General features: G+C 43.3%; 3 protein-coding genes across 18 annotated transcripts in view; all 3 read right to left on the reverse strand.

Moving 5' to 3' along the window:
• LOC109955629 (CLIP-associating protein 1-A-like) overlaps positions 1 to 1,941 on the reverse strand; it is a 39,587-nt gene extending 37,646 nt beyond the window's left edge. For 9 of the 16 annotated variants that reach the window (XM_020591973.1, XM_020591961.1, XM_020591965.1 and 6 more), the window contains exons 1-2: positions 1,708 to 1,940; positions 875 to 1,291 (exon numbers count right to left, since the gene is read on the reverse strand). In XM_020591973.1, coding sequence (XP_020447629.1) covers positions 875 to 1,075 — 201 coding nt within the window. In that variant the 5' untranslated portion in view covers positions 1,076 to 1,291; positions 1,708 to 1,940. The other 7 variants (XM_020591959.1, XM_020591957.1, XM_020591958.1 and 4 more) reach the window with 4 other exon arrangements.
• Positions 1,942 to 2,314: 373 nt separating this feature from the next.
• On the reverse strand, positions 2,315 to 10,918 carry clcn4 (chloride channel, voltage-sensitive 4). The gene is made up of 12 exons (XM_020592173.1): positions 10,716 to 10,918; positions 9,975 to 10,129; positions 9,276 to 9,375; positions 8,686 to 8,873; positions 8,352 to 8,474; positions 7,912 to 8,118; positions 7,591 to 7,671; positions 6,929 to 7,474; positions 6,594 to 6,780; positions 5,228 to 5,626; positions 4,747 to 4,963; positions 2,315 to 4,572 (listed from the first exon to the last, which is right to left on the reverse strand). The coding sequence occupies exons 1-12, from the start codon at positions 10,729 to 10,731 to the stop codon at positions 4,482 to 4,484; spliced, it is 2,310 nt and encodes a 769-aa protein (XP_020447829.1). The 5' UTR covers positions 10,732 to 10,918; the 3' UTR covers positions 2,315 to 4,481.
• An 851-nt stretch (positions 10,919 to 11,769) lies between these two features.
• Positions 11,770 to 19,352, reverse strand: part of stat1a (signal transducer and activator of transcription 1a) — a 15,720-nt gene continuing 8,137 nt past the window's right edge. The window contains 17 exon segments of the mRNA XM_020592095.1: positions 11,770 to 12,451; positions 13,378 to 13,474; positions 13,568 to 13,643; positions 13,739 to 13,927; positions 14,839 to 14,978; positions 15,076 to 15,170; positions 15,258 to 15,313; positions 15,632 to 15,767; positions 16,187 to 16,291; positions 16,472 to 16,561; positions 16,763 to 16,804; positions 17,282 to 17,372; positions 17,581 to 17,601; positions 17,692 to 17,751; positions 18,071 to 18,163; positions 18,279 to 18,437; positions 18,527 to 18,678. Coding sequence (XP_020447751.1) covers positions 12,422 to 12,451; positions 13,378 to 13,474; positions 13,568 to 13,643; positions 13,739 to 13,927; positions 14,839 to 14,978; positions 15,076 to 15,170; positions 15,258 to 15,313; positions 15,632 to 15,767; positions 16,187 to 16,291; positions 16,472 to 16,561; positions 16,763 to 16,804; positions 17,282 to 17,372; positions 17,581 to 17,601; positions 17,692 to 17,751; positions 18,071 to 18,163; positions 18,279 to 18,437; positions 18,527 to 18,678 — 1,632 coding nt within the window. The 3' untranslated portion in view covers positions 11,770 to 12,421.

The raw sequence follows: 19,352 nt of genomic DNA on the forward strand, positions 1-19,352 counted from the left end.
TTACTTAAGTATGGTTTTGAATGCAGGACTTTTAGTGGAGAGATTTCAGTGTGGTACTGAATGCTGAATTTTACAATCTGTCTGCATTTACCAAGAGCTCAACTGACTTTTAATTTAGGAGACAGGCCTGGCTCCTCTGCTGGCTGCTCTCCAATCAATTAACAAGAGCCATTAGACTAACGGCACATGAAGCAGCTCTCTTCCATCCTTTACCTACACACATCTGAAGGATTTTACTACCACCAGCGCACATTACAGCACAGCACAGGCAGGCAGGAACCTTGTTTCAACATGCTGAAACACTGAAATTCTGAAAACTCACTCCTCCCTGCTGCTGGCTCAATCACAGAGGGAGGGAAACTGGGCTAATTGTGCTGGTAAATTAAGCTCATGGCCACTGCCACATTCGCCTGGGAGCCTCGTCCCCATTACAGCCCTGCACATCAATACCAGAGGAAGCTGCGTTTCCAGGACAGCAAAGGAAGATATCAGTGTGCAGTTTTGATAAAACAATCAATCTTTAGTCATTACTGCAGCTGTGAAAAGCCATTGTTTGGTGTTCTTAAATAATACACGACTCCAACAATCAAGCCATCATCAAAGTTGAACCTGGTCAATATCAATCAATTTTTTCAGCATCAGAAATTTCAGCCTTGATTATCAATAAAAGGAAAAAGGAGAGTTAAGCAGCTGTCAGAAATGTTGGACAGAGTTTCATGTGCTCACAGCAACTAGTACGCAACAGCTGAGAGTGAAGTGCCTTGTCCAAGAGCATCTCTTTTCACCTCACGTTGAGGTGGAGTGTGTAGGATTCAAACTATAAACCTCCTAGTAAGGAACATCTCTACTTCTCAAATTATATCATTGTCCTCACCTTGAAGTTGCTGGAGTTGACCCAGGAGCTAGCCACCCCGTCCACCATCCGGTCCAGCATGGTCTGGTCCTGCTCCAGCAGTAGGGACTTCTCCTCGTCCAGAATGAAATCTATGACTTCCTGGCCCACCTGGAGCCTCTTGCCTAAGTCCTTCTGCATCACCTGATCCAACAAATACTCCATGCTGACCTCTTCCTCCATGACTGCTGCTGCTGCTTGGAACGGGGAATAACAGGCACCAGCTGTTCCGGCTCCTCACGTTTGGGCCACCAAAGCCCTTAGAGTTGACAGGACCTGCTGCAAGATCTGGCCCCGTTATACGCCAGTTACTACGTCTAAGAGGCAGCTAACAGTGGCGAAATGAACACCATAACATCCTGCAATGAAGGGCTGCTTTGGGCATGGCACTTCATTCTCCTAAAACAAATTTTTAGCAAGAAAAAGGCGACAATTAGGCGAAGTTTAGCACACTTAGAGATTGAATGGTGAAACTAAACATATATCGCTACAGTATTTGAGAGAAAGCTGTCTTGCTTACTTATAGATGCTACTTTGAGTGAAGCTAACCGATTGCAGGTGACGTAACTGCGCTCGTAAATGTGAACGTTAAATATCAGAACAGTTTATGCAGCTGATAGCTTCTCCTGCTAGTTCGCCACTAGCCACAGCTTTTATCCAAAATAGTCAAGCTGGTGTTAGCTAAGTGAGCTAAGTCAGGTCAGTATATTCACAACGACAACAGAGAAGAACCGGTAGTTTGAACTTGACTAACCTGCTTCTAGCGGGTTAATTAATTAGTTATTAATTCAGTGATCCGTTATACATTCACTCACCGGATGGACCGAATCGTTCCCAGGAAAAAAAAAAAGTCAAAAGTGGCGATGCTGGCTCCGGCCACAAACTACCGCTACAGCCCAGCAATTATTCAGTCACTTGAGGTTTATCAAACTACTTTGTATTAAATTAATCATCAAGGCATATCAGCATTTCAAAGCCTCAGGTGGCCACTCACTAATCATTCATTATAATTAAAAATGTCAAAATTATTTGGCTTGGCTTGTCCCTTGGCGGACACCGTACATTCTGCAATCATGGAAGATGCAGAACGGTGACCTCTGTAGGCAGGAGGGAGCAACACCACGTTCCCCGGCAGGGCTAACTGTGGTGGAAACCAGCTACATTGACTCAAGTACACACTTGAGATATTTGTATTTTGAGTATTTCCGTTTTCTGCTACTTTATACCTCTATTTCACTACAACCACAACTTAGAAAAAGTTGGAGTGGTATGTAAAATCTAAATTAAAACTGAAAACAGTGATGTGTAACTCATCTGTGTCCTGTATTACATTGAAAACAATAGAAGCTAACAATGAGCATGTGGCAATCATGATGCATCTGGCACCAAATCATCAAGAGTAAAAAGTAAACATGTACACACTCTGGTCTGAGGCATCTTTATTCACCATCTGAACTTCAATCATGACTTTATTCACAAAGTGCAAATATGAGTAGTACCGCTGATAAATATTTAGGGTTAAAAATAAAAAATTACTTCAGCTCAACACTAGTAATTAAATTAAAAAAATCAATACATGAATACAGTCTCTTGGCATTTAAAAACATGGAGTGTGTTTCTACATTTTCCAGTTTTCATGAACCGTGAGCAGCTCTGACTACAGTACACACCACGACACAGGAAGTGACCGAGGGGTTAAAAACACTAGCAGGACACAAAAACAACTGAACAACAAATTATTTCTGTGCAGTCTTGATATTTTTAAGAGATTATAACCTTTTCCATTGTCCACATATGAAAGTATTAGCAACTTTAAATAAGCTTCTGTCATTTGTTGTGGTTTTCCTTCATTTTAATGATGCGCCAGCAGCTGCCTGGCTGAATACAGGCATCCTGACTCCTCAAAGTAATATTTAGCTTTTTGTGTCACAAACAGCAGAGGTACAATGTTACTAATATTATTGTGTTAACAGGTGCCAATGGTAGCATTGGTTGCTTAGCTGAAAGGTGTATGAGATCAGACTCGGTTACTGGCTCTGAATCTATTTTTAAAGGCCCCTACACAGGTGATTTCATGCAGATTATCACAAAGGAAATGTGGTGAAATAGCTGGTTGTTAATCCCAGATCCTAAGTCACACACACCACAGGAACATAACAAGCAGTAACCTGGAGCATCCTTGAAGGACTGATCTGGTCCGTTCCACTTTGCTTTTCTACTGTATTTTTCCCTGCGTCGGTCCCTGTCTAAACACACGCACACGCACACGCACACACTTGAAAAAGCAGAATACAACCTCTTCCACTAGTTTTACCTCTAAACCAGTATGAGTGTAGTCTAGGTCCTAGTGAAATACTTGAGACATGACGACGCTGATGGTTAACCAATCATAGGCCACAGCTCTGCAAGCAACCGCCTCCCTATGAGGACTCTGAAAACTAGAACAATATTCATCAAAACTCTGACAGGGTCACCATTTGCTCCTTCCATTTCAAAGTTTCTCTTCATGTTTGACAGACTTTTTAAAGAAGGCTTCAAGATGGCAACAAGATTAGTCTTTGATTAGGCGGTGGCTGGAAAACAGCCCCAAGTGGCTGATCTGAGAAAGCCAACCTGTAGTTCCTCTGCTGGGAAGCTGAAAATATGGTTTTAAGAGAAACGCAGACAACAGTGTCATCTTGTTTTGTCTGTATATCACATCACTAGAAAAGCGAATAAATTAGCTATTTTGAAAAAAGCCAGTATTGCTGACTAAAAATACTGCATGGATGCACTGATCTGACTATTTCTGCCCTGATGCCAGTACCAATCTGCAACTTGTACCTGATCCACATCATATCAGTATCAAAACCTATAGTGTGCAGGGGTGTGAATTATGAATAAACGTATGTGTTTCTACAGAGAACCAGGCAGACCTCCATTGCTTGACTACAATCACATCTTAAGGCTCTCTAAAACCTTCAGATACAAATCAAGGAATACCGGATACTAAAACATTTAGCGGTGTAGACAGCGACACGCAGCACGTATCACTTTCTGCCATCAGTAACGGAAACATTGTATGGTGCCACTAATACAAATGAACATTGACACAGGCAGTATTATTATAAATATGGCAGCAGCACATAGTGTAACAAAATAACCCAAACTGAAAGTGCAGCAGTCTTAAACACCTCTCATACTGTATCTGGTCCCATTTTTTCAAAAAAAATTTTTTCATTAATGCCTGAGTACCACTTTATGACCAAACCCTGCAGACAGAGCTACAGCCTGTATTTACTGTGGAAGAACCAAAATCTGAAAGCAGGTGAACCCGAACAATAAACACACTCTGCTTTTCTATTCAGCCCGCAAACAACTGATCTTCTGAGGATTTTAAATATTAAAACAATGGATCTGAAGCAGAAGCATTTTGTCACTGGGTGCTTTGAACTGAAAATATTCCCGTGCAGTTATACTGGAAACACATGGTGCAGTGCTGCTGTGTTTACAACAGGAGGTGGGGAGATAGTTCATAGGTTGTAGTATAGTAGTGTCACACCAGTTTCACCTATTTATACTGCTGAAGGAGTGAAGCCTGTCTCAGCTGCTAATTGAACATGATGGACTCAGGATCCTGGTTCATCATCTGAGCCATGTGTCGCAGGACATCCTTCTTGGTGATGATGCCCAGGAGGCGCCTGAACAGACGCAGAGAGGTAAGTCACAGTTTCCAGTCACTACTTAGAGTACACTACTGATTGAAGTGATGTACTGATGAGTAAAGAAGTAATAAATGTACAAAGACAGTAACTTTTCTGTCTGTGCCTTCCTAATGAAGCATGAGTTGGCTCTGGTGTGCGCCATGCTCTTACCCGCTCCTGGTGACCAGACACTGGCGCAGGCCCAGCTTGCGGAAGATGTCCACCACCGTCTCCATGGGCGTGTGGTCGGTGACTGTGAAGGGGCTGAGGTTCAGGATGCGTCGCAGCTTCAGTGGCTGCGGATTACTGGCTGGCAGCTGCGGCGCATCTTCGGTGAAGTAGACCACGGAGCTGCTCACCACGCCGTCCTGCTTCTGACGGGCGTTTTCTGTAGATGGACAGAGGGGAGACGGCTGTTAAAACATCTGAGGGGGGTGTCGCTGATTTTCAGTATTCTTGAGAGATGCAATTTTATCCTGTTAAATCACACTTTCAAGCTGTCTAGAGTAAAACGCATCTTCATTTAGAAAAATCCTGAACTCGGGACAGCCAAGACTTCACAAAAGGAATTGTGTATTTATTCATATAGCAAAAGCAATCAAATATAAATGATAAAGACAACTGTCACCAAATGAAAACTGAACTGACTTACTGATGGCAAGGGTGAGGTCCCGGCGCTGGACAAAGCCGATGAGCCTCTCCGATTCTCGGGACACGACCACAGGGAAGCCATTATAATCTGTGTCTTTGATCAGAGTCTCGACATCCTCCACTGTGGTGGTGTCCTGGGTTAGGACAGCCAGAGGGGGGTCATTCCTGCGGGGCCGCATCACATCTGTGGCCAGAGTACGGTGGGTGAACTCGTCCCTGACATCCAGGTAAGGGTATCCATTGAGCTGGATGTGTGACTCATAGATGCCCTCCTTCCCGAAGGCGTCCGCCACCCACTTACTGGTGACAGCTGCGGCCATCAGGGGGACGATGTACTCCAATCCGCCAGTGAGCTCGAACATGATGACCACGAGGGAGACGGTCATCCTGGTCACCCCGCCTGAAAGGACACAATTGCAGCTGCTTTATTATAGGAGAGGTTCAGTCAGGATCCAGGGCGGAGATGACAGAACACTCATTGACAGCCAGTACATGCGAGGGGGGGTCAAGAAATACTGAACCTGGAGTGTGCCACTGTAGTAATTATACCAGGTTTCTGCAGGGCTTCCCAAGACCCCTGGACAGGGTTGCAACGGTATGAGATTTTCACAGTATGATAACCGCCTCAGAAAATATCACGGTTTCATGGTATTTCAGTACATGATATTACACAATTATTATCAGGAACAATGACCCTCACAAGAATGAAAACAAAAAATTTTTTTATTGCAGGTGACTGAGCTGGACTGCAGCTAGACTGACTCTAAATAATAAACATGAATATATGGATGACATGTTCTATAACTGAAGCATGTTAGCACCAGTAGTAGAGGAAGTATACACATCCTCTACTTCAGTACAAGTACAAATACCACACATAAAAGAACCCTACTCTGTTAGAAGTCCTGCAATGAAAATGTTAGGTACATTTTCATATTATCATGAAAATGTGCTTGAAGTGTTGAAGGTAGAAGTAGGCTACTCAATGCAGACAAATGTTATACTATATATATCCTACTGTTATATTCTTGTTTTTGGTATATCCAAAGTAACCCTGTACGGCTGATATTAATTCATTTTTCACTGGATGGAGTTTGGTGACGGACCATCAGCTTCCTCCTCTTTGCCATTTGTCTGCTGCAGTGCCTGTTGCAGAATCTGACAGGTAGTCAGGGAAAAAGGTGTGCATGCATTGTGGGATTTTTTTCCCAGTACTGCTAATTAACAAATGTGCATGGTATGAAAACCATCAATTTTCATATCATGGCATACTGTAATACCGGGTTACCGCTACAACCCTACCCCTGAACACGTTCCAAGTCTGATCACCCAAGTATGTGCAGAGAGAGAACAGAACTTAATCTCACCCAGACAGGCGGCGGCCCCCACCATGGCATAGAGTCCTGGTGTGACGCAGTCTGCACCGGGCCGGCACCAGTTCTTAAAGATGATCCAGTCGTGGTGGTGGTACGCCATCTGCTCTACAGCAATCCCGACGATCCGCCCGGCAATTGCTCCAACCGCCATGCTGGGAATGAAAAGACCTGACGGGATCTGAAGAGGCAACAAGCAAGGCTTTTTGAGCTTGGATTGCAAACACTGCTAAGAATTAGCTTTCCACTCGACTGCATGTCAAGATGCATATGCAAGAGCAAAAACAAAATCGATATGGAAGTGCAAACTGTTATAAAGTTATACTGACCTTCATGCCGAAAGTGAAGATGGTGATGATGATCTTGAAGACGAGTGCGAGGGCAAGCTGCCACAAGGCACTGTAGACCCCAGGCCCTGCCGGTCGGTCTGGGATGTCGTCCACCGGCCGACTCATGTTGGGATTATTAATATAATCACAGAGCTGGGAGGACTCCAGCGCGCCGCAGTCATTGAAGAGCTCAGCGATGAGCTCGCTGGTGCTGCAGCGGGTGTATGGGTTGGGGTATGCCAGCACGGCGGTGATGCCAGTCACTGCGATGACCTCCAGGACAGGGTATTTCCCCAGCTGGGTGGTCTTCCTCCGCCGGCACCAGGCGATGTTGGCCCGAGTGAAGAGGGTTCCCCAGAGGCCGCCGAACACGCCCAGCAGGATGAAGGGGACGAGCTCGGCCATGTACCACGGAGTATGGTACTCCACGTAAAACAGCACCAGACGGCTGTTGCCAAACGGGTTGATGGAGCGCAGCGTGAAAGCAGCGACCAGAGCGGCAAAGAATGAACGCCACAGGGTCTTCAAAGGGAAATAATAACTGACCTGCACAGGAGATCATTAGGAGAAACATCAAGAGATTTTAGATGAATTAATAAAAGCTGTAGGCAAAGAAAAATGCCTACAGCCTCACTCACACACAAACAGGTTTTATAACAAACCTCTTCCAGGCTGAACAGGACTCCTCCAATAGGCGCTCCAAAGGCCACAGACACGCCAGCAGCTGCTGCTGCCGATAACACCTGCAGGACATAACAATTCATCTCGATTTTAAGACAGTTATAAGAATAAATGTGGTCTAAAATTTGCTATTTGCCATGTTGAAGTACTCCATCCCTCCACAGAAACATTAGAAGTCATGGCCAGCAACAGAAGCAACTACAGAAACATCCAGAACACAGTTCCCTTTTTTTGCATTTTATCTGCTCTATTTTTCAGTTTCACACTGTGTAGTACATCTTGCTTTCTTCTCAACAGCGCACCTCTCGCCGCTTGCCCTCGTTCTTGCTGTATTTGGAGAAGAGGCTGCAGAAGAGGTTTCCACAGCAGCAGGCCACATGGACCAGAGGACCCTCTTTCCCCAGGCTGAGACCTGAGGACACAGCCAGGACCAGGGTGACTGTCTTGATGAGCAGGGTCCATTTCCCTAAGTAGCCTCGGATGATGAAGCCACTGAGGATCGTCTTGATCTGCCACAAGCAACAACATGTGTGATGAGTTTTTAAGTTTCCAAATGCAGAAAATGACAATAAGAAAGGGCTGCAACTAACAGTTACGTTCATCACTGATTAATATTTTTTTACGTTTTTTCCTCAGTTCATTTAGTCAGTAAAAGGTGTTTTGGTATCAAGTGTCAGGCTGCTTACGCAGGCCTGTTATAGACCTGCACGAATGCCTGTAACATGTTCAGTTGATATCTGACCTCTGGGATTCCTGAACCGCAGGCGTATGGAGCAAAGACTCGCACCAGCGACACCGCCAGGAAGGAAAACAGAAGTGCCCACAGAATGTACAGGAAGTAGTTCAACACGTACGCTCCTGCTCCCTGAAGCAGTCACAAAAAGATGAATCACTCTTCTCCTGTCTCCTTTGTTCACTCACTCACTCGCTTCTCTCCATGAAAACCACTAAGTAGTAGTAGCAGTAGATTTTTACCTTGCTAACAAAATGAGCAGATAAAGGGAATATGTACAGTTTTTGGTTGAACTCATCTATCTTTCTAATAACGACTGTCTGTGGTGAGAGCCGGGTCTGACCTCAGTGTGGCCAGTCATCAGCTCAGCCCACTTCTGCCACTGTGGACACTTGTCTCGGTCGTCAAACGTCGTCTCATTGGACGTCCAGCAGCACTGCTCGTGGCTGTACCAGAAGGCTGACAGACACACTCCTTCCTTCAGGTCTGTCATCCAGTCCACGGCCAGGTCGATAACTCCGGCCAGTGTGCCTGTGAACACCAGGGCACGTCAGTACACCTGGACCATAAAGTTTTTCACGGAGAGATGATTATTACAAACACAAGCTCTTGCAGTTGTTTCAATATACAAATACTGTGCATTTTCATCCCACGGTCAGGAAAAAGATAATAATATAATATTATTATTATAAGATAACACAAATTTGTTCTGACTTTGCTGGAAGTCAATAAAAGCATAATAACAATATAAAAATGTTAGAATGAAAAACCTTTTACATCAGATGTTCAGCTGCTGATTTCATTTTAACCAAGACCCAAGTGGTGCATAGTTTTCTCTGTTCTCTTTTGTGTTGTGTACTTCTTCACCAACATGTAAAAGCTGTGAAAAGTTGACATTAAAGGAAACGGTGTGCATCCTCTTCTCTGACTGACCTGAGAGGAGGCCAATGAGCAGCATTACCACCCATCCTGACCAAGCATCCAGCAGGCTCTTGATCAGCTCCCAGATGGACTCTTTACTCTTACTGGTGATCTGGCAGACAGACAACAAGGGGAAACAAGTGTTATTCATTCATAGAGTCTGCACTAATATGCAACGGCCCTCACTTAAGAGGACTACATACTTCATTAGATGAACTTCACTGTCAGCTGCTGCATGAATCTCATTCACACAGAGATCTGTTTTCAAAAGAAAACCCCTTTGGCTTCCATCTGTTTATTCAACTAATGGTGTGTCAGCAGGATGAGTCACCACTGCAACACTGTTTTGGTTTTTATCCCAGAAAGAGTGGTCAAACAACTTTCAAGGAGACAAACCAGATCCTCTTGTCAAACCACCAATAAATGTCAAGGGGCCTGGGGAAACATATGCACATCTTGCCAAACTTTTCACTGTGAGCACTGACAAATTGTCTCTCCCATTAGCAATGCTCCTAGTTTGTTTGCTTAGGAACAAGGCCAAACTGAACCAGTTTTTCATGAACCATTTTCATCAGGTTTATATCAGTAGCACCATAATAACGTTTGCTGCAGGTACAGAAAAAAGCAATAACAAAACTAAAACAGCCAAATAAGAAACATGCACAAAATATAATATATACACATATATACAGAGAGAAAATGTGGTCAAACCTTGCGGTGGCGATCCGTGTCTCTGGATTTCTCCCTCAGCCAGTCGATGGTGTGGAAGTCTTCATACGTGGCCACGTCAGGAAAAGGCTCGTCCAGGAAATCCATCAGGTTTCCAGCTCCGTTCATCTCCTCTGTGGGCGTGGCACTGCTGACACCTGGCAGAGGCAGCAGGTCATCAACTTCTGAACATCAGTATACCCTTGTTTACAGTGACACGCATTAGTGTGTCACTGTAAACACTACTGTAACGAAACGATGCTGTGGAGTCCATCTCACATAAACCACATAGGATTTGCTCTCAAACACAGATGCTTTGCTGTCAGTGTAATCGTCAAAGCTCTAAAAAGCAGCAACAATTCTCATGACCTTTGCTTGAAAATATCTCTGACATTGAGAGGTCCCTGTCAGATAACTGACACGGGGGGAATAATTTGGGATTAAGTGGCGCTACATTGCTAGCTCACTGACAACATTATGGAAGGGTAGCCAAACATTTTTTTTCATGGATTTAAATACCCACTAACAGCTTCGAAACATACGTCTTTCATTTGTTACATAGCTCATTTCTTCGTGCTGACTGACGTCTTTTTCATAAGACAACAGCTCCCAACCAGTTAACGTTACATAAAATAATGCTATAATAAACACTTCTATATTTACTTTAGCAGCTAAGGCTAATTACCAGCATTAACATAGTCTCCTCTAGGATAGCGATATTAGCTCAATAAATCCGTCTTTTACCTTCGCCGGCTTCCATCTTAGAGTCCGCGCAAGCTACTGCAAGTGGAAATAATCCTTTTCGATTTTCCTATAAAAAGTCGACCACCCCTAACATTTTAAAATATTTTTTTAAAAAGAAAAACAGTCCGACAGAGACGTGCACCAGAAATCGGCTCCCACAATGCACCTGCTCAATCCATCAATCTCACGATACATCCATGATCTCGCGTTGATTATATGAACGACATAGATCGTGTAATGAACAGAGAAATCACGCACAAAAATAAAAAATAAAAACACTCCTTATTTGACAGCGTTGCATTGCTCATACAAGTACGTTGTAGAATTGTTGATAATTATTATGCATTAACGTGTAAGTAGCCTTTTCCTTTTGTGGTTGGTTTAGGTGGTGCAAAGTTTAACTGCTTAAAACTGCAAACTCCCTATTCTCAACAAGACATTTCTGAACATTATAAAAACAAGTGAAAAGTTTGGCAGTGCAGTAATAATTATTATTATTAAGATCGTAAATATTATATAAGATTATCGCACAAGCATTATGAAATGTGAACTGAAGTATGTGTGCTGATGAAGCATTTTATTTATATTTTCTTAAATTAGGTGTTTAAAGAAGCTGATTATTTGTTTGAAGTGTTCCACACTTGATGTCATGGGTTCATTTAGTCTTTGTTGAAAATGCTCAATAAAAAAGTCTGATATAATAATCACACTTTATTTGGCGATGTTACACACACACAAGGAATTTGTTTCCCATACAGAACCAGGGGAGCCATCTGCAGCGCCAACTCACACCGATGGCTCTAACAATCAGGGGCAACTTTGGGGTTCAGTGTCTGCTCAAGAACACTTCAACATGCAGACTGCAGTCACCACCATTTGAATCTCCAACCCTCCGGTTGGGAGACGGCTTCTCTGACCACTGAACCACAGTCGCCCCCATATTCTACACCAAAAAAATCATCAACAGCTTTCTTCAAAAATCAACAAAACTGACTTATGAAATGATTTAACTGTGTCACTATTTCAAACGTTACAACCCTTGTGAAAATGATCGTTTCATAGATAGTTTAAATAAAAGGCTCGAGTTGACTGTGAAACATCCACATATACATTTAGGGTAACACAAAGATGTTTACATTTCCTAGAAACAATAATATTTTTAATATTCCTTTAATAATTTCCTGGTGTGTTTTCATAGTAAATTTCCGCTATTGTTTAGCTGGAGTGGCTGCATTTTTTTTTTTTTAATAGATTCACATTGTTAATTTTCACACAGTTGTGATTAAGTTCACATTTAATAGAAAAAAAATATTATTACACAAATAAAAGGGACAGATCCCACAGCTAAATTTGACTGGACTCACCTGCTCTGCTCTGTGAGTTTAATCCTACCTAGAATGTGGAGTTTAGTTTTGGTTTTTTGCTTGTCTATATACATTTTCAATTTTAAAATCAACTCAGTATGACATTTGATTTTTGCATAACAATAAAAGAAGTCAGAAGGCTCCCCATGTAACATCAATCTTGACCCAGCCCTGTCACTGCTCCTGCAAGGTGACTGCTCACTGTACCGTGTCCATAACTGTCCAGGGAGTCTGAAGGTCTCTACTAGACCACTAAGAGCGTGATAGATGAGCAACCAAGATCTTAGAACGTCTGAAAAAAAGTACAGCATGAAGTGAATGAATTTAAGATCTTCTTGATCTTCATTCTTGGTCAGGAAAGTCTGCACTCATCTAAAAAACAACAGAGACATCAGGTCAGTCAGTTAGTGCAGATTAAAAAGTTTGTCAACATTTAATCTTTCTCAGAGGAAAAGCAGCTGCAAAGACAGAAGCAGTAGTAATGTAAAAGAAAAGGATGGGTCGTGTCTTCCAGGACAGCTCATGTAGAAGAAACTGAGCCCTGTGTAAAGCCATGCTGAACAATGGTGATGGTTGAGTGAAAGCTGTTAGTGATGTGTAATAATTATGATGTAATACTACATGCAGTACTATGGTAGAATGTCCAGTGGAGCTGCATCTACCTGCATGTCAAACTGGTCAAATCCAATCAGATTGTTGGTCTGAAAGCACAGCGAGAAAAACGACACAAAGACAGACAGCGAGATTTACAGCTGCACAACAGACCTCAGACAGAACAGCTGAGTACAATATTTCTGACAGTTGAACAATTAGACGCAGGCCGGTGGCAGTAGAAAGAAAACCATCTTATGTTCAGCCTAACACGTCTGGAATAATACTGGGATGTTGCTTCGGTACAGTGTCACACATACTTGTAAGCTATTGTAGCTGAGTGATAAACCTGCTACTGTTTCACATCGGGATGCAGCCAGTGTGTGTTTCCCTTTACACAGTGTAACACAGGGTACATTCAGGTAAAGTAGTGGGTCTAGGTCGCCCATGTTTTTTCAGTAGTTAGATGTGAAAAACAAAAAAATACCTGAGGTGAAAAATACTTAAGGTTGTAGCTAAGCTTGTTAAAATGCCAAACTCAGAAGGGGAAAAAGTCCTAAATTATTCTGCAAGTATTTAAAAGTATTTTTATCATGTACTGGCTGAGTCATTTACTGGGCTGCTGGACCCGTCCAGGACTCTAGATGTCAGCATTTAAAGCAACATGCAGCGGTGATCTGCTGTGGTGCAGTAAGTGCGCTGCTCACCACAGCGTCGATGTCTCTGTGCCCGACGTACTGCTCCAAAACCTTGTAGTCGTCAGGAGACATGGGCATCATGTTGTCCTGCAGCCTGGATGGATGTCTGCACCAGATACACGTGGGCATTACCTCTGCTCTGTCTCTTACTATTAACATATATCACATTATTGACCATCAGTGTATTTTCTTTGCTTACACTTCTGAAACAGATATGAGCTCTGTCTTCATGTAGCCGCTCTTGTCTGTGTTCTCCACGTCCATCGGCTCGGGAGCTGAAAGTCAATTAGACACCAATCTAACTTTAAGAAGGCAAGCTAAAGTTTGTACAAAATGTTTAGAGACGGTGCGCAGCAATCAGGTGTCGTACTCTCGGAAGGTTTGGGGTAGTACTTCCCGAAGGCCTTGTCTTTGGGGATGCTGGGATAGAGGAAGCGGAGCGGGTTCTCGGGGATGTTTTCAGCGGCCATCACCTTGTAGGTACGGATTATGTCAGGGAGAGACACAGCGCTCAGCTCCTTCTTTGTGTACGGCTCCACTGAGTGAAACAATGGCTTGTCTGGGTAGAGACAGATAAATGTTATTGCTGATACAAAGTTCTAAGTGTCCTTTAACCTCTGCTCTCTCAATTTCCTGTCTAAATTAATGATTATTGTTGTCCTTTAGGTTGAATAAATTCTTCTACTTTGTCATGTAAACAAAACAAAAAAATTAAGTTTTGGATTCACTGAAAAATCCATTGTCAAAACCAGGGAGTTAAAAACACGTGAAATCTTATAAGTGCTGCACACAGTTAAAGGCAGCACATTAAACAGCTACAGCAGTGAACGTGATCAGTAACATTAATGCAGTAAGCTGAATGAGTACATTTTGGTGATAATAGTTTTACTCAAGAAAAGTTTTAAATCCAGGTTTGTACTGAAGTGGGTGGCATGGTGGGACAGTGGTTAGTGCTGTCGCCTCATAGCAAGAAGGTTCCAGGTTTGAGTCCCAGCCGACCCGGGGCCTTTCTGTGCAGAGTCTGCATGTTCTCCCTGTGCCTGTGTGGGTTCTCTCCAGGTGCGCCAGCTTCTTCCCACAGTCCAAAGACATGCAGTCTAGGCTGCAGTGTGTGTATTTGCCTGTCTCTAAGTGTCTCACCCACTGTCAGCTGAGATTGGCTCCAGCCCCCCACAGCCCTATTCAGGAATAAGCGGTATAGATAATGGATGAATGGACTGTACTAAGGTATTTTCAGTGTGGTACTGCTACTTGTACTGAAAGATCTGAGTACGTCCAGCTCTGTTGTCAGTGTAAAAGTCACAGAGCCAACTATCCTGTGAATTTTATAATCGTAAAGAAATCTCTGACATTTGGATGATTTTTCTTATCAACATAAGAAGCGTGTTAAACCATGCTCCAAACCGGCCTTTTCATTCTGCACCACTGAATGTGGCTGTGGAGACACTTCTTCTCGCTCTCTGCGCTCACCATGCACGTCATGCTCAATCCACGTGAATGTGATGGCTCCCTCTTTGCTGCTCTCACTGAACCTGAGCAGGAAGGTGCCCGGACACTTGTCGCTCAGCAGAGCCTTCTCCCGCTCCTTACTGATGAAGCCCATGATAGAGCTGTGGCACACACAGAAAAACACTCCTACATTTGGCTTCAATTCACTCTGGATTTGTCCAAAAATGTTCCCTCTTCACTCTGGGGTTGAGTGCTCACCCGTCGTTCCACAGGGAAAGCAGGTGCCTTTTAATCAGGTCCAGGATTCCTTCAATCCACAGCCAGAAGGGGAAAGCTTTCTCATTGGCACTCTGCTGGATGAAAAGGTTTTACTTTTATTTTAAATGCCTATATTGCCTGAATATATATATATATATATATCACAGACTGATACCGCTCACCTTGCAGAACTTGGTCCAGGGGATTTGTCCATCTGGGTTCCTCTGAGCTTTAGCTCCTAAACACAAACACATAAAATATTCAGGTTGCTCTCTTTGAGGTCTTAAAGGTGCATTAATTAAGATTTTATACACTGTCTGATAAATCCAGTGACAATGGGACAGGATGTGGTGTCTCTCAGTGCTAAGTGGAACAGAAAGAGTGGGACAAAGAAAGAACAACAACCAGGGCTAACATTGGTTTGGCTTTTTGACATGGAGAGGGTTAAAAGCAGCCTGAGGACTCAGACTGGATTCAGATACATCCATGTTTTTGCAGATACTAGCACTGTTTCTGGATGCGTGGTATCAGCCGTGTTTTTTGTTGCATTTCTGACCGAGCAGCTTGTCAGCGAGCATGTTGAGCTGTTCCTGGTTCAGGCCTCGCTTGGTGACAGAGGAGAACTGCCAGCTGAGAACCTCGGACAGCTGAGACCACTTCGCCGGCGGAGGCGACAGGAAAAACTTCAGGTTCTGAGGACGTGGAGAGCAGAGAAAAAACAAAGAACTCCATTACCTGGTCCACAAAAGAGCCTGACTGATACCAGCCAATACACATTTTATGCATTTACATTTTCTTAAATGAAGACAATGTAAATTATTTTTTTAAACAGCTGTAATAAAAAAAAAAAAAAATTACAGCTGAACAATAATATAAATGACAATGAAGGTCAATATAAAATAAGATTCATCTTTACTGCAATAATAATTAAAAAAAACAAATAAAACCAAAACTTGCTCAGATTTAGTGCCTGCATTACCAGCATATCAGTGATGAGCCGATATCTGCTACTATCAACACAGACTCTGTAAATATATTGGTTTGGCTCCAATCAGTACATGCAGTATCTGACCCTGTGTGTGTGTGTGTGTGTGTGTGTGTGTGCCCTCACCTTGGGCTCGGTGGTCAGCATGTTGTACCAGAGGATGGGGGCGGGGCCCCGCCCCCTGGGCACCTGACAGACATTAGAGATGACCACCACAGGCAGAGACATGGCCTACAACAACAACAACAACAAAATAAGCAGAAGGAATTCAGCCTCTTCTATCATTTAGCTTTGTCCAGGTCTCACTGAGAAGAAGTATGTTTTCTGACCAGAGACACATTGTAATTCACTTCCTGAAAGATTTATAACTTTAATCTGAACACAGATGTTGTGTTTGGATGCGTTTCTCACCTCCAGTTTGATGTTGAGTCCAGACTGGTTGAGCTGCAGCTCGGACTCGAAGCTGAGTGAGTGAAGCTCCTCTGTGACAATTAGAGGACCCTGGACCCACACACACAGACACACTGACACTTCACACACTCTTAGGCAGCACACAACTCCTTGAGAATCAACTGACTCTAAAACAAGGAGGTCTGCCATATCTAAACACAGTTACAGTATAGTGCACCTGCTGAAACCTGATTTGGAAAACCTGCTTCAATCTGTCATTTTCAAGGCCCTCAGAGTCTCACAGGCTCTTACCTCATTTGTTCTGTTCCCAGCCACTTTCTGCTCTTTCAGTTGCTGCACGAACAACAAGAGAACGTTAGAGACATCTTTTATAACAAGACGTTGTTTACACAAAGGCTTCACGTTCAGAAAAACAATAACATTGGGTAAAATTGTTTATGCACTAGCTAACCCTAAGTAATGAATAAAAACCCAACAAATCCCCCTTGAGCAAGCACTTGGCAACAGAGGGGAGGGCAGCTCCCTTTAACGGAAGAAACCTCAGACAGACCCCGGCTCTTGGTGGGCGGCCTTCTGCCTCAACCGGTTGGGGTGAGAGGATAGAGGAGAGAGGAAAGAAGAAAAGCAACAAGACACAACAAACAATCAAACACTGATCAGGTTGATGTGGCTGGTGACTGCTCATCAGAAACATAGAGCTCCAGAGCCAGGGCAACCTGCTGAAAGGTACAGGGAGAGAGAGAGAGGACACACTACGGGAGAGAGGAGACATCAACAGAGCAGGGACAACTAAAATAAACCTGGCCTTACCAAGTGTCTGAACTCCGCTGCCAGGCTGCCGTTTGACTCCTCCATGTTCATGACTTTGGTGTTTGTTCCCAAAATGTTGAACTTCCGAAACCTGGTATTACACCGGAAATCAATCAATCAGGAGAGGCTCACTAAAATGTTTCCAGCATTAAACATTTTCCAGAGTGAGAAGAGAACTCATTCTCCTGAGTTTTAATACTCACTAATTATAATACGAATGGAAGTGTCATCAGCAGATGTTGTGGTTGTTTATACAACTTTAATACATTCAAATATGTGTGAATAGTTTGGACACATACCCTTTCTTCTCTGTAACGTCCCTGCAAAAAAGAATAAGGTATGAGATTTATTTAGGAACATGTTCAAACTGTTATCTATAGCAGGGGGGGATGAACATCAGACCAACGTACTTATCAAATAGCGCCTTGACTTTGATCTGGTAGTTAAACTCCTGCAGCTTCACCAGGAAACTGAACAAAGAGGAAACAAGACCCTTAGCTGAAACATGACGTTGACACTGATCAGTAAAAACATTTGCTGCAATTCTCACTTGACATTGACGAACTAAACACAGTTTGAAAACACAAAGCTTTGTGACACTGTGACAACAGCTGCACAGCCCTTCTGTTGTTATTCCAGCTTCTGTGTTGTCAAAGTACGGGCGGTATATTAGCCCCGCCTGCCAGCTAGCCAAGGTCAGAAGAAGCAATGGGACTTACAGAAAAGTATTTTTAAGTTCATGGTTCTGGCATAAAACTCAATTTGGAGTCAGGTGTGTTGTGTTCTTACCGAAGCTTCACAGTGAACTGGACACCGGTTTTCAACACCAGGGGTCTCTGTGGGTGGGTGGGCATGCAGGGCTGCCTCTCTACAACCAGAGAGCTACACAAAGTATGAGTTTTTAGATTGTACTGGCTCTGAAAACAGCACTGTATAATAAACATGCCTGATAATCAATAGTAAGGTGATCAGTAGCTTGTGTGAAGGCTTTATTTACTTGGACAAGAGGTTCTTGAGGAGCTCGAGGGCTCGGGCCTCCAGGAAAGCTTTCTTCTGTGAGAAGGGGTCGCTGTCGTAGGTAAACTTCTGCTCCAGCTCCTGCAGCTTCTTCAGGTGCTGACGAACCTGCTGCAGACTCTCTGCTACTGCTGTGAACCTGAGCAAGGAAGAGCAGGAGGAGGATGATGAGGGGGCTGGGCTCACATGCATTTAGTTATCTCTGAGGCGGTAGGTGACCACTTTTACCAGTTCTGCAGCTGGTCCACGCAGGCGTTGGGCGGACCTCCGATGCAGGCGATCTGCTGCCTCTGCTTCCACTCTGGCAGCTCCTCAGAGATCAATTCTGACAGAAACGCCTGGATGAAGTTCAGGAGGTCGCTCAGCTGGATCACCACGTCCTGCAGACAGCACAGGTTCAATGCATCGTAGGAACTGTGAAGATTTTGTTAGTGGTTTGATTTGAGGAGCAGACATAGGGGAGACATGGCATTTTATCCAACCCCTGAACTAGATCAACAAACACTATGTGTTTAACTTCAACACAGTTACGCTTCCAAAATGTCTTATTGGAAAAGATGACTGAGCTTTTGTAGTCTCTATAAAATAAGCTTATTTATTTATTATTCTAAACTTCTCTAATGTATGCATATGCAGACAATGCGTTGTGTTTTATATCTCATATCAGCATTCTTCACACAAACGTGACCCATATTTAATTTGAGGTTAAAATTTATTCCAATTGAGCTTATTTCTAACTAGAAATAATAAAAGTTTATGGTCTTACCTTTACTTCAACACAAAATCCATTTGTCAGGTGGTATGTAAACCCTTTTACCGTTCAAATCCAATATTAAAACAAATGTTTTCAATAAAGAAGATCCTTCTGGACAAAAATGCCCAGACTGTCAAAAATGTTTTGATTGAAAGTCCAGATTTGCGAATTGTCTCAGCTTGGAAATGTAATCTTACATTTTGATAAGGCGGATTGTAAAGGAAATATAAACAAGCACGAAGAAGATTGTAGGTAGCGCAAGAATCTGTGGGCTCACTAGCGCCCTCTGCCTTGAGGCAG

Source organism: Monopterus albus, unplaced genomic scaffold (assembly GCF_001952655.1).
Source record: "Monopterus albus unplaced genomic scaffold, M_albus_1.0 scaffold16.1, whole genome shotgun sequence".
Lineage (NCBI taxonomy): Eukaryota > Metazoa > Chordata > Actinopteri > Synbranchiformes > Synbranchidae > Monopterus > Monopterus albus.